This window comes from Mercenaria mercenaria, chromosome 1, assembly GCF_021730395.1.
Source record: "Mercenaria mercenaria strain notata chromosome 1, MADL_Memer_1, whole genome shotgun sequence".
NCBI lineage: Eukaryota > Metazoa > Mollusca > Bivalvia > Venerida > Veneridae > Mercenaria > Mercenaria mercenaria.
Genome location: NC_069361.1, coordinates 90,866,938 through 90,890,767, shown reverse-complemented (window position 1 = coordinate 90,890,767; position 23,830 = coordinate 90,866,938). Strand labels below are relative to the sequence as shown.

The following is a 23,830-nucleotide window of genomic DNA, read 5'->3' as shown; positions in this document are numbered from 1 at the left end:
GTTTGGGCCACTAGAATTTATTATAGAAATACCTTTAAATGACTTCTTCTCATGAACTGCTGGATGGATCTTGGGAGTGTTTGGCCCTTTTAGGGGGTGCTATCATTAAAAATGGAAGAAAAAATTAAGTAACATCCTCTCATGAAATGCTAGCTGGATCTTCATCAGACTTGGTTTGTGGCTTCATTATAAGGTCCTCACCCAAACTTGTTCAAATGTGGGTACTTGGCCCCTTTTAAGCATAACTAGAGTTAGAAATAGAAAAACCTTAAAACAATTTATTTTCATGAACAGGTGGATAGATCTTTATCAAACTTGGTCTGTAGCATCATTATAAGGTCTTTTCCAAACTTTGTTCAAATGGAGGTGCTTGGGCCCCTTTTAGGAGCAAATGACTTCTTCTTATGAACCGCTGGATGGATCTTTATCAAACTTAGTCTGTAGCCTCATTATAAGGTCCTCTCCTATTTGCGACATGGTGGTGTTTAACCCCTTTTAGGTGCCCCTATCGCTAAAAATAAGAATGCCTTGGAATTACTTTTTCTCATGAACTGCTTGATTGATCTTCATCAAACTTAATTTGAAGCACCATTATAAGGTCCTCAACCAAGTATTTTCAGTTGGTGGAACTTGGCCTGTATTTGGGGCTGCTAGAGCTAGCTAAAAATAGTAATGCGTTTTAATGACTTCTTTTCATGAACTGATGGATGGATCTTCATCAGACTTAGTCTGGAGAATACCTTTTAGGACCCACTATTGCTAAAAATAGAAATACCTTTAAAGGACTTTTTCTCATGAACCACTTGATGGACACCAGAGCTAAAAATAAAAAAGTTAAATAACTTCTTATCTTGAAGTATATTCTAATGGTAACATAATTTATTTTGGGTTGTCACAGCAAAACACAGAAAAGTCCTTTAAATAACTTTTATCTTAATGAACTTCTTAAAGGATGTTCACCAAACTTTGCCAGAAGCAGGGTCAGATGGTTCATACAAGCGAGTGACTTAGACCCATTTGGGCTTCTTGTTGTGGTAACTGTTGTTTGTGTTTAGTCCAACCATTACTTTCCACACACTTCATTGCTTTTACAGCACATACTGGGGACATCTGCACATCTTCTGATTGGTTTAAAATTAAAGGGTATACCATGGAGTGTATTTACCATGTAAGGTGGTCTGCCATTTGTGTAATATTTGTTGGATGATTTTTTTGTAAGTTCATGATTACTGGCAAAAATTTGATGATGTATTTTGATGAGAAATATGCATATTTTATCAAAAGAACATTTTCATGAAAAATAAGAAAATTTTGGGTAACAAAATCAAAAAAAAAAAAAAGTGCCCAAACAGTCATTTTGTATATTTCTTGCTGTTTTATGATAGGTCTTTGATAGTTCTTTCATCCCATGAAGGTGGTGTCAACAGTTTAAATATTATGAAAAGCCCATAATCCAAAACATAACAATGTGAGCCTTTGTTTAGTTCCCGCTGACCAAAATGCAATACTGTGAAATCTATTAATCTTGCATGAAGACGCAGAATTTCAAGGTTTTGCCCACAATGGCATTGGGATATGAATTTGTGGATTTTCACTTACCAAGATAAAAGAATGAAAACTTTGCATGTCCCTGCTGGACACGACTGATTCTGCCTTTGCGACCAGTGTAGATCATGCTGGACACGACAGATTCTGCCTTTGTGACCAGTGTAGATCATGCTGGACACGACTGATTCTGCCTTTGTGACCAGTGTAGATCATGCTGGACACGACTGATTCTGCCTTTGTGACCAGTGTAGATCATGCACGACACGACTGATTCTGCCTTTGCGACCAGTGTAGATCATGCTGGACACGACTGATTCTGCCTTTGTGACCAGTGTAGATCATGCACGACACGACTGATTCTGCCTTTGCGACCAGTGTAGATCATGCTGGACACAACTGATTCTGCCTTTGTGACCAGTGTAGATCATGCACGACACGACTGATTCTGCCTTTGCGACCAGTGTAGATCATGCTGGACACGACTGATTCTGCCTTTGCGCCCAGTGTAGATCATGCACGACACGACTGATTCTGCCTTTGCGACCAGTGTAGATCATGCTGGACACAACTGATTCTGCCTTTGTGACCAGTGTAGATCATGCTGGACACGACTGATTCTGCCTTTGCGACCAGTGTAGATCATGCTGGACACGACTGATTCTGCCTTTGTGACCAGTGTAGATCATGCTGGACACAACTGATTCTGCCTTTGCGACCAGTGTAGATCATGATCAGCCTGCACATCCATGTCATGATCTGCACTGTTTGCCACTTAGTCAGTATCTTTTGGTAAGCACCCCTTTTAACAGTTAATGGTACTATCCAGATTTAAAGATGGACAAGTTCATTATATAAATTTAGCAGGGTAAGGGTTACCGGTAATTTCATGGATTGACACAACCACAAATCCACAGAAATATGTTCCATGTGAATATTAATGGTTTCACAGTATTTCTTAATCATGTATCATGCTACAGCACTTAACGCTAATTACAGAAACAGTCAATTAGAGTGTGATAATAAGAATCATAATTCAGTTCCAGCTACCACTGAGCTGTTCTATATCAACAATCAATATTTAATTCCAGTTACTAATGAGCTGCTCTATATAAATAAAATCTGTAAAAAGATCCTTTGGAAGCAAAGAATGCAACCAAGCAGAATAATAGCAGACTCGGTTTGATTGAGTCTGTTCATGAGAGGTAATGAAAAGCCCCCTAGCACCAGCTTAAGAGGAACTCTATTACACATCATGGTTTAATTTCAACTACCATTGAACAATTATAATTATGAAGAATCAGGGTTTAATTCTAGCTGCCATTGAGCTATTCTGTATAAAACATTATGGTTTAATTTCAGCTACCATTAAACTATTCTATATAAAGAATCATGGTTTAACTCCAGCTGCCATTGAGCTAATCTATATAAAACATCATGGTTCCAGTTACCAATGAGATATTCTGTGTAAAGTATCATGGTTAAGTTCAAGCTACCAAAGAGCTGTTCTATATAAAGAATCATGGTTTAGTTTCAGCTAGCATTGAACTTTTCTGTATAAAGCATCATGGGTCAAGTTACCATTTAGCTATATTCTATGTATTCTTTGTAAAGAATCATGATTTAGTTCAAGCTACCATTGAGCTATTCTATATCAAGAATCATGTTTGCTGGATTTTTGAAGCAACCCGTCTATAATATTTTTCCTTTACACCGTCTTTTTGTTGTGGGCCTACTTTGCAAATGTGTGGCTCTGTGGCTGTGGTGCTCTGTGCTTCTGAGAAATCTACCCTTACCTTTTGTCTTTTTTAGTTCCAACTACCATCGAGCTATTCTATATAAAGATAATCATGGTTTAGTTTCAGCTACCATCGAGTTATACTACCCTCCAGTTTGAGCTGTTTGAATCCAAATTTCACAAAACTGGGCCACATTGCTTATGGGATTAATATCCCCACCAAGTCTGATAACCAGCTAGACTGTCCCAGAGTCTCCAGATTTATGGCCCTTGAATGACAAAAGTTGCAAACATTGACAGTTAATGCACTTTAACTTGAGTAGTTTGAGTCTAGTGTTCACCATTCTTGGTCACAATTTTCCTGGGCATAATATCTTGTTTGATAACCAGCTAGACACTCCATGTCACTGTTGAGTTATGGCCCTTGAATAACTTGAAATTGCAAAAATTAACAGTGTCCATTTAATAACTTAAGCAGTTCTTATCCACTGTTCACCAAACTTAGAATGTTTCTGGCCATATTATCTTGGCCAAGTCTGATGACCAAGTGGATGCACTTTGTTGTTCTGGAGTTATGGCCCTTGAATTATTCTAAGTTGAGAAAATTGACAACTAGTGTGCTCAATAAGTAGAGTATTTGTAGTTTTCTGTGATGGACTTATTAATATTATATTATGACAGTTTGTCACTCTTGTTTTCTTATGTTTCTATCATGACTTTGTTTCTGTCTCCTACATCAAAAATTTGCCACACTATATAGGAAAAATCTTTTTTAGGGTGGTCAGTCTCATTTAAGCAATCTTTTGTGACAATTTCACTTTATATAATATAATTATATCATCAATGTTCGTCGAAAACTATATATCAGTTTGCCTTGAAAGTTTTCATCTGCATGTACATTTCAACCAATTGTCTGCAAAAATAGTGGGATCAGTAGCTTATTTCATATCTCGAAAAATCATGTATGATTTATTTATAAAAAAAAGAATTAATTTTTATGTTTAAAAAGAATTACAACTAAATGTGATATATTTGCTTGTCATTGATATCTTACTAAGAGTTATTAATTTAACTGGTTATTTAATGTTAACATTCTCATATTTTACTTAATTTCATTTTTCTGGAACAACATATATATCATTCAGCACAATGCAGCTAAAGGCATGAAAGCAAAAAAAAACATTTTAAGGAAAAAATCTTGTAAAAAAAGAAACAGCAGTTTTTAACTTTTCTTTTTTTGTGGTAATGATTGCCTTAAAATCAGTTTACAGAATAGCACCTTTGTTTGACAGTCTGTCTTGCTTTACATATTTCAGTGACACAGATATAGATATGGAATAAAACATATCATTTCGCAACAAAATGCAATAGCCACAATTCTGTCAAAGATAAAATAAAAGGTACCTGTATGGCACAAATGGAACCCTCAATGAAGGGGAGTAAAAATGTAGAAAATTGCATTTTTTCTAATCAGAGTTATGTACCTTAGACTATTTGTATTTTCAGGTTCACCAGCTGAGAGGGCAGAATTACTAGTAGGAGATGAAATTATTGAAGTCAATGGGAAATGTCTGGATGAAGCGTCTCATGGAGAAGTTATTGCATACATTCATAAGGTAGCCATCAAACCCTTAGTCATAATATTCAAAGGGGACTATTTTTGTGGATTTCATGATTGAGTATAATCAACAAAATTACTCATTTATTTTTTGTTCAAAAGCTGAAATCCATGATTCATATCCCCTTTTGGCCTAGACAACAAAAATATGCATAGTTATGAAAGGTATAGTAAGTGTTAATTTACTAATACACTGACGAGATATGAAAACGCAACACACAATATGCCTGAATATATTTTTACTATAAAAAGCATCACCTTGAAATGTTCAACACATACACATCTCGATACTCTATACCTATTGTGTTAATTTTACAGTCTGTTGTGATGATTAAATTTGTATAGAGTATCGAGAGGTGTATGTGTTGAACATTTCAAGGTGACCAGTGCTTTTTTTGTAGTAAAAATATATTCAGGCATATGTTTGTTGCGTTTTCATATCTCGTCAGTGTATGACTGAGGTCTGATGGATGCCATTAGGCCAGCTAGCAGTGGTTCCCATTGGCAAAACCCTAGTGGAGGAAGGGGGCAAAAAAAGTTTTTTTAAACTTGAACATGCATTTGTACAGTACTTACAGTAGAAATTATAAAAAAAACAAAACAATATTACAAACAATCATATAAAAACAATAAAACATCACTGGAACTTAAACTAACCTGGACACATAGGATAGGAAATACCATTTATATCTTTTTGGTATACTGGGGTGTATAAGTTTTTACTTATAATTCTATGTTAATTTTTCATTTTCACTATATCTCAGTCTGTTATTACAGAAGGAATTTGATTCAAACTTAAAATATTTGTTCCACATCACACACCAAATTATATGACACAAGGGCCATAACTCTTATATATTTTATGAATTATGCCCCCCCCATTTTTACTTGGAATTTCAGGTCAAATTTGATGCATTATATTTCTTAACAGATTTGATTCATACTTGAAACTGTTCTTCCACATCATCATCCTCATCATATGACACAAGTTCCTTAACTCTGGCACAATGTTTTATGAATTTTGTCCCCTTTTTAGCTCACCTGTCACGTAGGGACAAGGTTAGCTTTTGTGGTCGCCCTTCGTCCGTCTGTCCACAATTTCTTGTGAACACGATAGAGACCACAGTTTGCAATCAATTTTAATCAAACTTGCACACAACTTGTATTGGTATAATATCTCGTTTCTTTCAAAAACTGGTCAGATCCCATCATGGGTTCCAGAGTTATGGCCCCTCAAAGGGCAAAAATTTACTATTTTTGGCTTGTGAACATGATACCACATTTTGCAATCAACTTTAATAAAACTTGCACACAACTTGTATTGGCATAATATCTCGGTTCCTTTCGAAAACTGGCCAGATCCCATCATGAGTTTCAGAGTTATGGCTCCTTAAAGGGCCAGAATTTACTATTTTTGGATTGTGAACACGATAGAGACCACATTTTGCAATCAGCTTTAATCACACTTGCACACAACTTGTATTGGCATAATTTCTCGGTTCCTTTCAAAAACTGGCCAGATCCCATCATGGATTCCATTACTAATCTGTCAGATCCAATCATAATTTCCTGAGTTATTTTATATCTGATTACCTCCCCTGATTGTAATCAAAATGGATTTATATCAGTAAGTACTTATAGGACTCATTTGAAATTTCATTATTGTCATTAGTTGGACTGAGACAATCAGGGTAGATAACTATGGACTGATTTTACTTCAAATTACCGCCCTTTATTTCAAATTGAAATGGTTATATCTCCGTAACTAATGAAGATACTGATCTGAAATTTCATTTATGTCTACAGATGGACTTGGACAATCAGTGAAGATACATATTGACTGAATTTATGACAAATTACCTCCCTTTATTTTTTATCTAAATGAATACACCTTAGCAGCTTCTAACGAGATTGGTTTGAAATGTAATTTATGTCTTCCATGGTAAGAAATAGTCATGTTAGATAACTCTTGATTGAACATTCATTGATATGAATACTTTTCTAATGTATTGTTGTAAAGGCTTGTATTCTGTATCTTCCACATGTGTAACTATACCAATGCATGATTACCTCCCCTGATTTTAATAAAAATGGATTTATCTCAGTAAATATTTAAAGAACTCATTTGAAATTTCATTATTGTCTTTAGTTGGATTGAGGCAATCAGGGTAGATAGCTATTGACTGATTTTATGTCAAATTACCTCCCTTTGTTTCAAATTAAAATTGGTGTGTCTCAGTAACAAATGAAGATACTGATTTGAAATGTCATTTATGCCAGCAGATGGACTGGGACTGTCAGGGTAGATAACTTTTGACTGAATTTATGACAATTATCTCCCTTTATTTTATGTAAATGAATACATCTCAGCAGCATCTAATGAGATTGGTTTTAAATGTTATTTAAGTCTTCTATGGTAAGGAATAGTCATGTTAGTACAAAAATACAGCATTTGAGCCTAGGACCCTCAAACTTGGTATGGAAATTGGCCCTGACTAGGTCAAAAGGGACTGTTACAAGAAAATATATATCCTGATGATATTTAATGTGTATGCCTATGTGCTCTATGTCAGAACTTGATCATATCATTTTGAGCAATGGTACTCAGGTGAGCGATATAGGGCCATCATGGCCCTCTTGTTACAGTTTAATATCAGTTTAATACCTGTGTTTTTACCAAATGGATTTGCTTCAAACTTAAGATGGTTGTTGCACATCATCACCCGCATCATTTGACACAAGTTCCATACTTCTGCCACCAATATTGTATGAATTATGTTCCATCCGCCTTTTTACTTTGAATTTTAAGTTTGATGTTGTGTTGCATTTTGCTCTATACCAGTTATTACTACATAGATTTGATTCAAACTCAAAATAGCTTTTCCACATTATTAGCTTCATGATATGACACATGGAGTGCATTATGTTCTTGCAAAAATATTTCCCTGAATTATGTCCCTTTTATACTAAATTAATGTTTTGATACACTTTCATTCTCTCTGACTCTCTGTTATTATATACTAATTTAAAACTATTGTTTGTTTGTTTGTTTTTTTTTTTAAAGATTTTTTAAAGATTTATCTAAAGTCGGCAAGATATAGCAAACAATTTAAGTACAAGTCATGTGAGCTGTTCCACTGAGCAAACTTAAATAGAGTCTGACCACCATCATCTGTCAACATTGGAGTCATTAAACACTCCGGTGATAGGTCCAGCTTTCTCAGATGTGCCCTATTTCACTATACCCAGCATCCAAATAGTCTAGCACATCCTGTAAGCAAACCTACTAGAGGCTGACCAGCTTCAAAGGGTCTAGCCTTACTCAGTTGGCTTATCGGGATGTCTTATTTTATGATTTGATATTTCATAGTTGGGACAGCGACAGTCAAAAGTTATCAGGCTGTCCCGAAACATTCTATTATTTGGACTACAAAGGGTCTGCCTTGGATTTTCTTCATGTCTGGTTGTGAAATTTTAAGTTGCTTGTAAAAGTTATAAGTACATAGGCTCATAACTTGTTTGATGTATAATGGAATTTTAAGACAGAGGTAGATGAATGTTTTTTTTAGATAGATAAATCAGATAATTAGTATATGAACCTACTGCGGGTACTTCATTCACTTTGATATTAAATATTTGTTCAAATGCACAAGCGTCTCCAAATTTGACCTACTTTAGATTTAGACAGCCATATTGAATACTTGGCATATCTTCGGTGATTCTTCGATGTAAACACGATAGGATTTTAACATAATATTATCGATTGATGCAGATTAAATGTAACTGATCAATCAAGTAGCCATTATTTTCTAGTGTGTGTACTTTGGTAAAGACGAAGAATTATTTTATTCACATAAACAGGTAGTTGTTAGAGGGACTATTTTCACAGGTAAATTTTGTTTCATTACAGGTGAAACACTACTTTAGTTCTTCAAAGTGACAGTTACGGCTTACTTCAAAATTATTTGATGCTTCCAACCCAGTCAGAAGTTACGTTATTTCATATTTGATTTTTTTCGGGGCAGGGGGAGTGGGGGCACTTTGGCTTAGGGCACTTGGGCTATAAAACCAATTACCAAAATTATAGTTCAATATATGTCAACATCAGATATAAAACAGAACATAATTATTCCATCCAAAAGGTTTATTAGTAAAGTAAACCCTGGTAGAGTAAATACCAAGGGCGCATTGGTCGAGAGGGCAAAGATGCTTTCCTACTGAGGTGAAGGTCCCTGGTTCGAATCCTGGCTACTCCCATTGCGGTGTGTCCTTGGGCAAGGCACTTTATCACGATTGCCTCAGTTGACCAAGCTGTAAATGGGTACCAGCAAATTGATGGGGGTAAGGTATGTTCTTAAAAAGGGAAGCTGAAAATTTAAGCTCTTCAGAGCTCATGTTAATTGTTTCACAAAGCGACGGTAAATAAAATTTACCTTTACAAGGGCAAGGTCCCTACTGGGGCTTGAACCCCGGACCTCCTGATCCATAGGTGGACATTCTAACCTTAACCTAGTCCAAATAATAGGACGTTTCAGGACAGCGTGATAACTTTTGACTGTTGCTGTCTCCGTCAGGTCCAAACTGCATATTTCTGATAGGAAATCCCCAATTGAAATCCGTTGTGAACGTTTTCTGGTACCTGTACAAAGTTTTTGTAATGATTACATCTCTGAAAATGAATTTATGTTGACATTAAAGCATGAGCTTGCTTCGCTGACATTTTATGAATGGTTATTTTGTGTTTTGTTTCTGCAATTTAGTGAACTTGGCAGTCTGTTGTTTATTGAAACCGGTGTCAGGGTAGATATCTCCACGCACCTGTCACATCATATTTTCGAAGATTTATTATAAAGTATCTTATTTAAAATTATGAATTAAATTCAACTCATTTGAAGTTTCTACATGAATATTAATGTTTAATTTATTAAAGCAAGTAAGACTGACCAGTATATTAATGTCTTCGTTTTCCTAACGGTAAAATGCAGATATGGGTAAGGCTTAGATGACAAGTATAAAATATCAGATAATAAAATAAGTCATCCCGATAAGCCAAATAAGTAAGGCTAACCATAACCCAACAGCAAGGCTGTTGAAAGTGGCCTATAAACCGACTATCATTATACACTTCTGCCCCTTTATTTTTCAGAGCTCACTACCTCCCCAGAATGACCCTCCATGCTCACCGCATGAGTCCGTCAAAAATCCTAGTCAGCATTAAAGTAAACCCTGAGAGAGAAAATAGCAAGTGGGGCTCATACCCTGGACCTTGTGATTGGTAGCCGAGCACTCTAATCACATCGCAAAAGGGTTAACCAAACAGCAAGGCTGCTGAAAGTGGCCTACATGTATAAGTTTACCTACTGTCGCTACATCAGACAAAAGAAAACCACAAAGAACATAGATCTATGCGTTTACGTGTTAACAAGCGATTGCCCTCCGAAGTTTGAAATTGAATCGTAATATGTATCCCATATTCTCTTATTCTCAGGGTTTCTCATAATAGTCATATTCTTGTTTTTTTGCCTTAAAATTGTAAAATAATGTAGTGTTTGTTATTTCCTGGACAGGTTTGTGAAATATTTTAAGGCGAAGTAATCGCTCAACTTTGCCCAAAACATCATGATGATTATCAAACATACTATTTATATAGTGATCAGATGAACGTAATATGTAATGGGCACATTGCTTTTTGCATCCTGTGCTTTGCAGGCTGTTGCTTTGTTATGCTTAATATGCCCTATATCTCATGTAAACATTCACACCATATTACAGGAGGAGCATGAGTTACACATCTTGCAGGTCTTTAACATCGGTGTGACTTGCATTATTTTTTGAAACATTGAACATATGCATTTTTCAACACCCTTCCTCATGTTCCTTAGCAGTTGTTTGCGGCTTCTGTAAATTTTCATTTAAAGATCTATGCAGAAAGTTATTGCTGAAGCAGCCAAGGGTCAAGACACGTGTGCAGTATGCTACATAGAAAACTGTTATGAATTCATGGAGATTGTTTTATCGCAGAGAACATTACTGGCAGTACTGCATTAAAATACGCATTTAAGTTTACATGTCTGTTGATGTTTTGATTAGTTGTCTTGAATTGTTTGTATGTGGTCAGTAGATTACCCATTTTGTTCAGACAGCCAGAAGGTCAAGAACACAGCATACTAGAAAATCACATGCACAGCTACATTGTACCTTCTACAGGCCTCAGCAATGTCATAGTCTTAGGGATGTTTCTTATTTGGTGTTTCACATGTTTTCCCAAGCAAATTGCCAGTCAGATTGCATTGTAAATGTTTTCAAATACATTCTTTTTTCTTATTTCAGTGTATTAGATCAAGATCAATCAATTTACGAGTGAAAAGGAGGAAAGAAGAACAGGGTAAGGAGTCTTATCTCTGAAAATTAGCTTTTACTTGGCGCTTAACTTGGTGTAATTTTGATTTTATGTGCTTTCTTTTTCAAGTGATTTTGCTTATAACCATTTGTATCTTCAAGCTGTCATTCTTCATTTAATTTTCATTGACCTTTATTTGAATACTTAAGGTATAATTTGAACCAAACAAAATATAGCTCATAAAAAATATATGTGTATATGTATTGTGTGTGTTTATATTGAAAATGTTTGACTAAGCCTTCTTATTTTAAAAGGGTTGCCTTAGTTTCATTGTTAAAGCGGATAAAGCATGTCAGGAAGATGACATTTAAGGTCACGCAAGTCATTTAAGGAAAGTGTTCAGTTTGTATGTGTCAAACACTAATACATGCTCCATGAAAAATGAACTCGGGGACTATTATTATTGTTGTGTTAATGGCTTGTGTCACGCTAAGTAACTTTCATTTGCAGTTTTTGTTGAACAACATAATATAATATATACATATATATCTACAGTCATGACAAGTTTAATTTGAATGTTGTATTTTACTCCATGAGGTTTATTTTGTCCAGCTAGACTTTCAGAGCTGTTTAAACAAAAATCAACCTATAATATTAAAGGAGAAAATGTATCACAGACACTTGGTGAAAATGCAGGAGTAACATAATGTCACCTTAATGCAAAAATTAAGGGTTACTGCTTTGGATGTCAGTGTTGTTAACCACATTTACACTGAGGTGCCATATTGGTCTGACACTTCCTGGAAGTAAGTGTTGATAGTTGTTTGGGTCACAACACAGCATACACTGTTCTGTCTGCTCAGATTCCCAGGAGCAGCTACCTAGTCAGCATGCAAGTCTAGTGCTGGATATCCAGATTCCCTGACAGGTCAGCGTTAGTGCGCAGTACATTATACTGTAGGTCTAGAACTGGGTAGAACAGCTACCAAGAACTGCATACAGTTTATCTTTGTAAGTCTAAGACTTGGTATTTAGATTCTCAAGAACAGTTACCCAAACTCCATGCACTATAAGTCTAGTATTGGGTTTTTAGATTCCTGGGAATAACTTCCGATATTGCATATTGTGGGCATTCAGATTTCCTGGAAGCAGATTTAGATGTTGTTCAATTGTAATTAGATCAAAGCAAAATCCTTCAAAACTACAACAAATAATGTTTAAAACTTGCTGTTCAAAAACATATTAGCAGGTAAGCTTTGGTTGACTGATCTGAAAGATTTTGTTTTTTTGAGTGCAGTGATTCTACTGAGTGATGTAACATACAGTCTGCCTGGTAGACTACATCTAATATCAGTCAGTAGAATCACTGCACTCAAAAAACAAAATCTTTTAAATCAGGCAGACTAATTCATGTACTATTTCTATAAAAAGATATATTTCAACCAAAGCCTACCTGCTAAAATGTTGTTGAATTAAAAGTAGGGGCCTCCACAGTCAAGGCAGCTGACTTTAAATTGCTTGTCGTCTGCACTGCTGTGGGTCCAAAACCTTCCCTGGGATGTAGAAGTCTTACACCAGTCTGTCCATTTGGCCAAACAGGGAGAGCATAGATCTATAGATCACAGGATTGTGAGTTTGATCCCTGGCCAATTCTTAACATGTTGCTAAGATTTAAAAACCCGATGATTGAGTGTGAAAATAGACTTGCATACTGAATTTAATGACCAGCTAATTTCCTTGTTATCTGATATACCTGTAAAATAATTCGCAAAACTGAGACATATATCAAGGTGCATGTAAATGACTAATCCTTGTGGGTTTGCCACAATTATTTTTTTCAGATTATATTATTTTGCATAGACATGTAAAATGAATATCACCTGCCTATTTAAAATTTATTACAGATAGCCAGAAACATGCACTATACTGAAATAAAAACTTTTTACAACAGACAACTTCAGAAAAATAGATTAAGCCAAGACATTTTGAGCTTTAACAATGCTTTTCATTTATCCATAATTATGCTTCCATTCGTCAACAGTTTATTGTCAACACAGTGTCATAGGAGACTGATTTCTTGAGCAGTCGGTCTTGTGATGTTAAAGTTTAGTCAAAATTGTTGTATTTCAAAGTAAGAGATCTTGAGCAGACTTTCTGAAACTTACACACAATATATATATGGGCAAAAGATCACAGATGGCTGTGATAATGGGCAAGATTGTTGCAATAACACCAGAGTTACGTTCCTTGATCGAGTAAACATTGCAATATTTTCACTTTGTTACAGAGTATGTCACAGAGTGAGAAAAATGTGCTGCCAGACTGGGACTTGAACCCAGGCCCTGTTGAATACTGTTCCAATGCTCTACCGACTGAGCTACCTGGGTGCCTACACACTTTGTCCCCATTTTTAATTAATTATCAAGTCCTATACTGCGACATACTCCTCTGCTATATGAAATTTGTCCTCAAATTTCTTATGGGACACTGAACATGATCTAGAAGTTTATTCAGTCACGGTTTGACGTTGAGTGCTAAATGTCATAGGGTGAGAAAAATGTGCAGCCACACCAAGACTCTAGCCCAGGGCCTCGGAATACCGTTCAATGGGCATATAGCATTGCTGCTGTCCGTACATCCGTGTGTCCATACCTTCAACCCCGAAATCTTTTTTGTCCAACTCCTGCCACTCCATAAGCCTGATTTGCTTGAAACTTTTACAGATGAACAAGCTTCATGTGCAGGTGACCATAAAGGAAGGAATTTTTGTTGGGACTATTTTTAGCACAGTTATGGCCCATTGATAGTTCTGCTATATAGAATAAAGAGAAAAATCTTGTGTGTCTTAAGTCCTCCAACACTACTGAAAGGATATGCTTGAAAGTTACACAGATCTATGAAGAACCTTGATGTGAAGATGACCATAAGTAATGGACTTTTTTCTTTGGTTATGAGCTTTTGTGATCGCCCTGTGTCCGTCGTCCGCCCATCGGCGGCAGCGGCGTCAGCAATTTGACTGTTAACACTCTAGAGGTCACAATTTTGGTCCAATCTTAATGAAACTTGTCAGAATGTTACTCTCAATGAAATCTTGGACGAGTTTGATATTGGGTCATCTGGGGTCAAAAACTAGGTCACCAGGTCAAATCAAAGGAAAAGCTAGTTAACACTCCAGAGGCCACATTTATGACCATATCTTAATGAAACTTGGTCAGAATGTTAATCTTGATGATCTTTAGGTCAAATTCCTATCTGGGTCATATGGGGTGAAAAACTAGGTCACTAGGTCAAATCAAAGGAAAAGCTTGTTAACACTCTAGAGGCCACATTTATGACTAGTTGGCAGTTATTTGCGGAGAACAGGTTTGTACTGGTACAGAATCCAGGAACACTGATTACATGTAGGTTAACTGCCCGCCGTTACATAACTGAAATACTGTTGAAAAACGGCGTTAAACCCAAAACAAACAAACAAACAAACATTTATGACTGTATCTTCATGAATCTTAGTCAGAATGTTAATCTTGATGATCTTAAGGTAAAATTAGAATTTGGGTCAGGTCGGGTCCAAAACTAGGTCACCAGTTCAAAACAAAGAAAAGGCTAGTTAACACTTTAGAGGCCAAATTTATGACCATATCTTAATGAAACTTGGTCAGAATGTTAATCTTTATGATCTTTAGGTCAATAGGTCAGGTGAGTGATACAGGGCCTTCATGGCCCTCTTGTTTTTAGCTCGACTATTCGAAGAATAGTCTAGCTATTCTACTCACCCTGGCTTCGGCGTCAGCATCACACCTTGGTTAAGTTTTAGCATGCAAGTAGATACGGCCATCAATTAAAGGCATATAGCTTTGAAACTTATTTTTTCTTTTTCTAGATTAATTACCAACCTCTCTGGGTCAAGTCCCATAACTCTGACATGTATTTTGAGCAAATTATGCCCCCTTTTGGACTTAGAAAATTTTGGTTAAAGTTTTACATGCAAGTTACTATCTCCAAAACTAATGCAGATATTGATTTGAAACTTAACATGTGTCTTCGGGGTTATAAAACTAGTTGATAGCAGCAAGTCCCATAACTCTGACCTTCATTTTGGCCAAATTATGCCCCCTTTTGGACTTTAAGCAAATTCTGGTTAAAGTTTTGCGTGCAAGTACATACAGCTATTTCTAAAAGGCATATAGATTTGAATCTTATTTTTTTCTTTTTCTAGATTAATTACCAACCTCACTGGGTCAAGTCCCATAACTCTGACATGTATTTTGAGCAAATAATGCCCCCTTTTAGACTTAGAAAATTTTGGTTAAAGTTTTACATCCAAGTTACTATCTCCAAAACTAATGCAGATATTGATTTGAAACTTCACATGTGTCTTCGGGGTTATAAAACTAGTTGATAGCAGCAAGTCCCATAACTCTGACCTTCATTTTGGCCAAATTATGCCCCCTTTTGGACTTTAAGCAAATTCTGGTTAATGTTTTGTGTGCAAGTACATACAGCTATCACTAAAAGGCATATAGATTTGAAACTTATTTTTTCTTTTTCTAGATCAATTACTAACCTCACTGGATCAAGTCCCATAACTCTTACATGTATTTTTAGCAAATTATTCCCCTTTTTGGACTTAGAAAATCCTGGTTAAAGTTTTGCGTGCAAGTACATACGGCAATTACTAAAAGGCATATAGATTTGAAACTTATTTTTTCTTTTTCTAGATCAATTACTAACCTCACTGCATCAAGTCCCATAACTCTTACATGTATTTTTAGCAAATTATTCCCCTTTTTGGACTTAGAAAATCCTGGTTAAAGTTTTGCGTGCAAGTACATACAGCAATTACTAAAAGGCATATAGATTTGAAACTTATTTTTTCTTTTTCTAGATCAATTACCAACCTCACTGGGTCAAGTTCCATAACTCTGGCATGTATTTTGGGCAAATTATGCCCCCTTTTGGACTTTGAAAAAATTCTGGTTAAAGTTTTACATGTGAGTTTCTATCTCCAAAACTAATGCAGATATTGAATTGAAACTTCACATGTGCCTTCGGTGTTATAAAACTAGTTGATAGCAACAAGTCCCATAACAGATATGCATTTTGGTCAAATTATGCCCCCGTTTGAACTTAAAACTCTTTTGATATTTAACCTTTTTGGGTAATATTTTCCTGCTTCTGGGACAATATTTCGAATAGTCGAGCTTGGCTGTCTTACGGACAGCTCTTGTTTCTAGAATTATGGCTCTTTCTTAATTTCACAAAATAGGCCATAGTGACGAAAGTTGTTGTGTTCAACTCCTCACCACTATTCGGAGAATAGTAGGGCTATTCTACTCACCCTGGTGTTGGTGTGAGCTTTCTTTGTTAAAGTTTTTCGGCAACCTTTGTTTTTCTGTCATATCTTTGTTACTATTGCTTTTATCTTACTGTAACTTTACATAAACCTTGTTCAGCATACAAACAAAGTATGTGCAGGGGCTGAGTCCATTATACCCAAGGTCAAGGTCACCAAGGTGTTATTCTTAGGTTATTTTTAAGGTTAAAGTTTTTCCGCAACCTTTGTTTTTCTGTTATATCTTTGTTACTATTGCTTATATCTAACTGAGTTCACATAAATATTGTCCAGCATACAAACAAAGTTTATGCAGGGACTGGGCCCATTATATCCAATGTCAAGGTCACAAAGTTGTTATACTTGGAATTATTTACATGTTAAATTTTTTTCGAAAGCTTCGTTTATAGACATATAGCTTTGATACTTTAAAAGATAATGACTTGAAATTAAAAATATTTCTTTATAATCATCATCTGCATGTGTGGTTACAATCCCCATAACTCTAATTGTATTTTTGACAGAATTATGCTCCTTTCATACTTAAAGTTTTTTGGCAATCTTCGCTTTTTGGATATAACTTTAGTACAATATATTAGATAAAGACTTGAGACTTAAAATCTATCTTCATCATCATCATCTGCATGTGTGGTAACAATCCCCATAACTCTGATTTGTATTTTTGACCAAATTATGCCCCTTTCATACTTAATTTTTTTGACAAACTTCGTTTTCTAGACATAACTTTGGTACTGTATAAGATAAATGACTTGAAACTCAAAATATATCTTTACCATCTTCATCTGCATGTGTGGTAACAATCCCAATAACTCTAATTTGTGTTCTTGACCTAATTATGCCCTGTGATGTATCTTCCTTTTAAAGTAGAGGTCTCTTATTGAGACATATATTCATTTTACTGTCAAATCGCCGAATAGTGGAGCGCGCTGTCTTACAGACAGCTCTTGTTGAAAGAATGGATTCAAAGTTGCTCAATGCACAGCCTTATCTGAATACATTTTACTTCAAACTTTGACTTACTCTAACATCCTTCATGTGAAGATTGTCTTTACTAAAAACTTTGGCTATTTAGAGGATGGTGCAGTATGTGGGGGCATCTGTGTCATACAGACTCAATTCGAGTATAGTAAAGAGGATATTTATGTTAGATAACATTAAAAGATCTACATTATTTTGACAGGAAAATCAAATAAAAAAGTTGAATAACTTCCTTACATTATGATTCAGATTGTATCATAGTGCATTTAACTGAATAATGATGTTTTTTGGTTGTGATAATGTAGGTATGGACTGAAAAGAATTAAATCCTTTCACTCCAAATAACAAAAATTTACAGACAAAAAAAAAATTATTATATTTTTGTTGTACTAGATGTTCTCACATACTTTATTTATTACGTTTTAGACAAGGTTTGATTCATTCTGTTTTAGGCTTCTCATGACTCAGGTTGTTATTTTTGTTTGAGTGTTCCTGATTAATTTTGTTGAAAAATTAGAAGCACTGATAATGTCCTTTGGATTACTCTTGTTAATACTTGGTGTGTTGAACAGTGAGAAGATGTGTTTAAAGAAACACACAAACAGTTGGGATTTGTTTCTCAAACATGATTTAATTGACATTATGTTAGTTTCAGGCAGAATGTTCTGAGAGAAATAACAATAAGAAAGTAGAAAACGTACACATGACAGGATAGACTAGATAAATTATTGTAACAACTGTCTCGAAACCTTTAGATAATGAAAACTATCTAAGATTGGTTTTGTGTCTCAGATAGTGGCTGTGTTATTGACAGGGCTTTCATTATCGGCCAGTAAGTATAGACTGTGTGAAGGACCAGAGGCAAATTACTATCATCTTCATGTGCTACAAAAAGTTCGCTAAATGGTATGGCTATTACCAATTCAACTTCTGCTTGACTAAATTAGAACTTGTCTGTGATAAATGTGGTAAATTTGTTTTTAGGCCCCATGTGGTTCTGGGGACGATCTGTGTATGAAAATAATTGGAACCACTGCCTTACCCTTGCATGATCATAAGAGACGACTAATAGGGTCTTAACCCTTGGTTTTGCTGTAACTCTGTGATTCCAGCAGGTATGCAGATTTTGATTTCATACCTCATGTTTTTATTTCGATGTAAATGAGATGTGGAACCAAAATTTGTAGTCCTGTTTGGCGCCATATAACCTATATTGTGTTGGTGCACCATAAAACCCAAATAAATAAATAAATTGTAAAAATTGGTTATTTTAGTGTTGTGTCGCGCCTAGCTCCAAAAGTATTTGACGTAGTCACAAAACTTTACAAGAATGTTGGTCAGCATGTGTAGATGTGCACCTGGGGTTTCGTGTCCAGATTCATTCAGTCGTGTAGGAGTTATGGCCCCTGACTTCATAGTCATCGTTGAGTTCAAGCAACATTAAAATGTGCCCCCATCCCAGCTTTAGTGCAGGATGGAGGGCATTATTTGAGTAAAGCCGGAGGCTGAGCATGTATATATAGCATTCCATTCTGGACGTTTAAACCTTATCGCAAATTAAAAGATTTCAAATTTACCGCCTGATGACGTCGTAACCTGCGCATGCGCTGCACATCACCCACAATACACCAAATCCCATGAGATTCACAATTTAAAGAAAATTTTTGTTGCTTAAAAACATAATACAAAAAGGGAGGGCATATAACAACACCAATTCTAAAAAGCTTCCAACACAATGTGACTCAAACTCACTACACAAAGGGCAGGGTATATACATGCTCAGCCTCCGGCTTTACTCAAATAATGCCCTCCATCCTGCACTAAAGCTGGGATGGGGGCACATTATTTTTCGTAAAGCCTTTCGGCTTTTCGCATGTATATATAGCATCTTTAAAGGCAACAAAAATACAGTTTACAATGCCTTAATTTATTATTCATCAAATAATCATTCATGACCAAATACAGCATCGTTGTAAGACACATCACTCTCAGAATGTCTACAATAAAATTTTTTAAAATTCTTATCCGACTTCCAGTTACCCTGCGAAATAATATTACTAATACTACAGCCTTTACTATAAGCTGCTGAGGCTGATGCCCCCCTATATGAATGTCCCTTGTAAATAGAAGTATCTATACCAGAAAGTTCAAGCACAATTTTGAGCCATCTCGATAACGTACTAGTTGTTACCGCATCAAGTGTTACAAAAGAAACAAAAACTCTGTCACTTTTCCTCATAGAAGCCGTCTTTTGAACATAATACAACAAAGTATGCATTGCACAAATTCTCTCATCTGTATAGTCTTCTACCTTCAGAGAATAGCACTGTCCTGCTTTGGACGTTTTCAGAATTTCAGAAAAGGTAAAAACAACTGCTTGTTGTTGAACAATCATATTATTTAAATCTAATGCACATAATGTCTGAGCTCTAGGCGCTGTTGCTAATGCAACCAAAGCTAATGTTTTGAATGTCAACAGTTTTAACGACAACTTGGATAAAGGCATCAAGCTTTGCAAATACCTTAACACAGTAGACACATTCCATGTCATAACATATCTAGGCTTTGAGGGTTTATGTATAAACACACTCTTCATAAAACGAGAAATCAAAGCAGTTTCTTTACACCAAGAATTTCCAAAAATTTGTAAAGTCTGAAGCAGCATTGCTTTGTGTATATTTATAATAGAGTATGACTTACCACTTCTAAATAGATAGTACAAATAACTTAATACTACCGTTTCAGACGAATAAAATGGACTGGAAAACCTAATACTATTCCACATACACCACTTTTTCCAAGCACTGCCGTACTGCTTGGTTGTTCCTCCAGACCATGACTCTGTGATAAAGTTAGCAACTTCTTTTGGAATTCCTCTACTCTGCAAGCTCTTCCGGATAGAACCATGCCAATCATCTTCAGCTTTTTTCCCAAGGGATGAAACTTTTTGTTGTGGGGTAATGCCAGCAAATCTTGATGTCTTGGTAATCTGATAGGAAAATCAGACATATTTTCTAAGAGAACAGGAAACCAACTCTGTGTAAACCAGTATGGAACAACCATGAGAGCTTTGTCTACCTTATCTGATACTACTTTATTTATTACCTTCCCAATTAAATTAAAGGGAGGAAATAAATATGGAACAAACTGGTTCCAAGACAAGGAAAATGCATTTACAGCCATAGCACCAGGTTCAGGGAACCATGAAACAAATTTTGGCAAACGTTTGTTCAACCTTGATGCAAACACATCTACATCAGGTAAAAAAGTATGCCTACAAAGCCTATTAAATATATATTGCTTTAACATCCACTCGGTTGAATCAGAGAAATTCCTGGAATAAAAATCTGCTGTATTCAACCTGCCAGGAACATGCACAGCTGAAATATAAATCTGCCTAAGCAAGCACCATTCCCATATTTGTTTAGCCAACTTATCCATTTCTATAGATTCCATACCACCAAACTTATTGATATAAGATATGGCAGAAGTGTTATCAGACTGCACCTCTATATGTATGTCTCTACAATCTTCATAAAGAGCCTGTAAACAATAGAAAATTGCAAGGAGTTCAAGGTAGTTTATGCTAGCATTAAGAACTTCTTCATTATTCCATCTACCATTGGTATGAATGTCTGTTTCCAAGTCTATTCCTCCGAAACCTAGAAATGATGCATCAGTTCTACATCGTTTAGATACATTGACAGGTCTTATTCTTTTCCCATTTGTATCATTAATCTTTGTTATCCACCATGTAATTTCCTGTCTACTAAATAAAGACAATCTTATCTCATTATCAAAATCCATACTGTCACCAAGGCCAAGAAGTTTGTCCCTTTCAAGAGCCCTATAATGCAAAGGAGCTTCCAATATAGCGTTAAAAGCGTTAATAATAAGCCCAATAAATGAAGCAAGGTCTCTTACTACAACTAAATCTGCCTTCAACAAAATATGAGCTTTAGACAAAATCTTTTGAACTTTATCATCTGGCAGGAATACTTTAAATTGCACAGTATCAAGAATGTAACCAAAGAATACTAATCTTTGACATGGTATCAAAACAGATTTTTTGCGATTTAAAGTGAATCCTAAGCTTTCTAAAGTTTCTACAATAGTGACGCAATTATTTTGACAAACAGCCTTTTCTTGATTTAGATTAATTGAATCGTCTATATAATATGACGAACGAATATTTTGTTGTCTGAACCAAGCAAAAATTGGACGTAATATTTTTGTAAACAAATATGGCGCAATTGTGAGCCCAAATGGTAGGCAAACAAACGAATAAAGCTTATTGTTCCAAGAGAATTTCAGATACTTCCAATGTGAAGGATGTATTGGGATTGAAAAATATGCATCTGACAAATCTATTTTTGTCATATAATCATTCTGTTGGACCAAATCAAGTACAATATTAAATGTTTCTTGCTTGAAATGATTATATTGCACAAAAGCATTGAGATGTTTCAAATTAATGACTGGCCTAAATTTTCCGCCAGGTTTACTCACAATAAAAATGGTAGAAATATACTGATCTTGTTCCATTTCAGACTCTACAATCGCACCCTTATTCAAAAGTTCCATAACTTCATTGTTTACAATTACTTTTTGATCCATATCAAATGGAATCTCTCTAGCAATTTTATCTTGAACAGGCTGTTCAACAAAATCAATCTTGTACCCTGAAACTGCACCTAAAATCCAAGGATCAGATGTAAATCTTGTCCATGTATCTAAACAAGATTGTGTTCGTCCAACAGGACTTACCCTTTCTGTTACTCCTCCACGTTTGGGTCACGACTGAGTGACGCAGATGTAACAGTAGCTGTAGGACGTCTCCTAGGAGCCCTTGTTCGTCCACCATACTGTCCGGCACCGCGTACCGAAAAACCCCTTGTAGGGTATGGCTGTTGGCGATATCCTTGTCCTTGATAACCACCATACTGAGGACCATTGAAGCCCTGCGGTACAAAACCCAAGTTACCATATCCACGACGACCACGAAATCTACCTCTACTACGAATAGCCCCTCTGAAATTACTCTGATAGTAAGGATCCTTTCCTAAGAAAGAAATATTGTCACACGACTTCACTTCCTTTGAAATATCATCACCGAACAATTTAGTTGTGATAGGCATTGTCATATTGCAAAGAGGGGAATATTTCTTTTTCAAATAAGGTCTAATATGGTATCTCCTTCTCAAGCTGATACTGTACTGAACCTGACCTAATCCAGTAATGACATCCGAGAATAAACCCTTTACTTCTTTAGTCATAGTTTTACTCTTTTTATGAAAGTCAACCAACTTACTGAGAGGCACTAAAGTAGTACTCAACAAGTTCTGAATATCTACCAATGCCTTGTCACCTAAGTGACCTTTCTTATCCATAAACCGCCAAACTTCCTGATTCACTAACGGCGGAATAGCTTTGTCACAATTAGCCGGAACTGGATATTTTGAGAACAAAGGGTCAGTGTCACACTGTTGTGTACACGCAGTGTTAATTAGCTTGGCTAGAGAATCACTTATTGGCTGCCCACGCTCTGGAGTTTTCATTTTTGGTAAGTCCCATGTGTAATCATCACAGTCACCACTAGCGGTGCTGTTAGTATCCCCAAACGCAGAATTTGTATCAAATCTGGATGCTAACTTTGGAATCTTAAACCTTTTATCAGATAAATTTTCATTTTCATCCGAAGAAATATCGTTAGAATCTACTGTCACCCTAAGGTTACTACCTGGAAAATTCTGATCATAAGAATCAAATACGAGTCATCATAATCATCCATCTCATAATAAAGATTGTCATTTTGATCAACAATTCCTAGCGCTGACCGAAGTCCCGTTATATCTTCTGGAGACAACTTGGAAATGTCAAACAAATTACTATTTTGACTCCGAGACTGACCAGGTGGGTCCGAAGTACCCGACCTTGTATTTGAACCCGAGGGTTTTGATTTTTTAGAGCCCGAAGGTTTAACACTTGTTTTAACAGCAGCCTTTCCCTTTACAGGAGCCTTACCTTTTTTCTTTGGATCAATTACTACCGACTTCAATTTAGTAGAAGCCTGGGTTTTCTTAGTCTCGTTGTTGTTTACGTCAGTGGGTGGGGGTAGGTCATCGGCTGAAAACCCCTCAAATTCTTCTTCGGAGGGGTGTAGACTCGTACGGTCATCATCAGACATACTTACATATACGTATGTTACCAGAAAATTACTTAAAGACCGAAAGGTACGGTCATAAAAATAGAAATTTT

At 35.8% G+C, this 23,830-nt stretch overlaps 1 protein-coding gene across 5 annotated transcripts in view; it reads left to right on the top strand.

Annotated features, from left to right (window-relative positions):
* Positions 1–23,830, top strand: part of LOC123530664 (protein PALS1-like) — a 101,155-nt gene that overhangs the window by 41,154 nt on the left and 36,171 nt on the right. For 4 of the 5 annotated variants that reach the window (XM_045311404.2, XM_045311412.2, XM_045311420.2 and 1 more), the window contains 2 exons: positions 4,790–4,899; positions 11,232–11,286. In XM_045311404.2, coding sequence (XP_045167339.2) covers positions 4,790–4,899; positions 11,232–11,286 — 165 coding nt within the window. Of the gene's footprint in view, positions 1–4,789; positions 4,900–8,578; positions 8,791–11,231; positions 11,287–23,830 lie in introns of those variants that run through there. The other variant, XM_045311436.2, reaches the window with a different exon arrangement.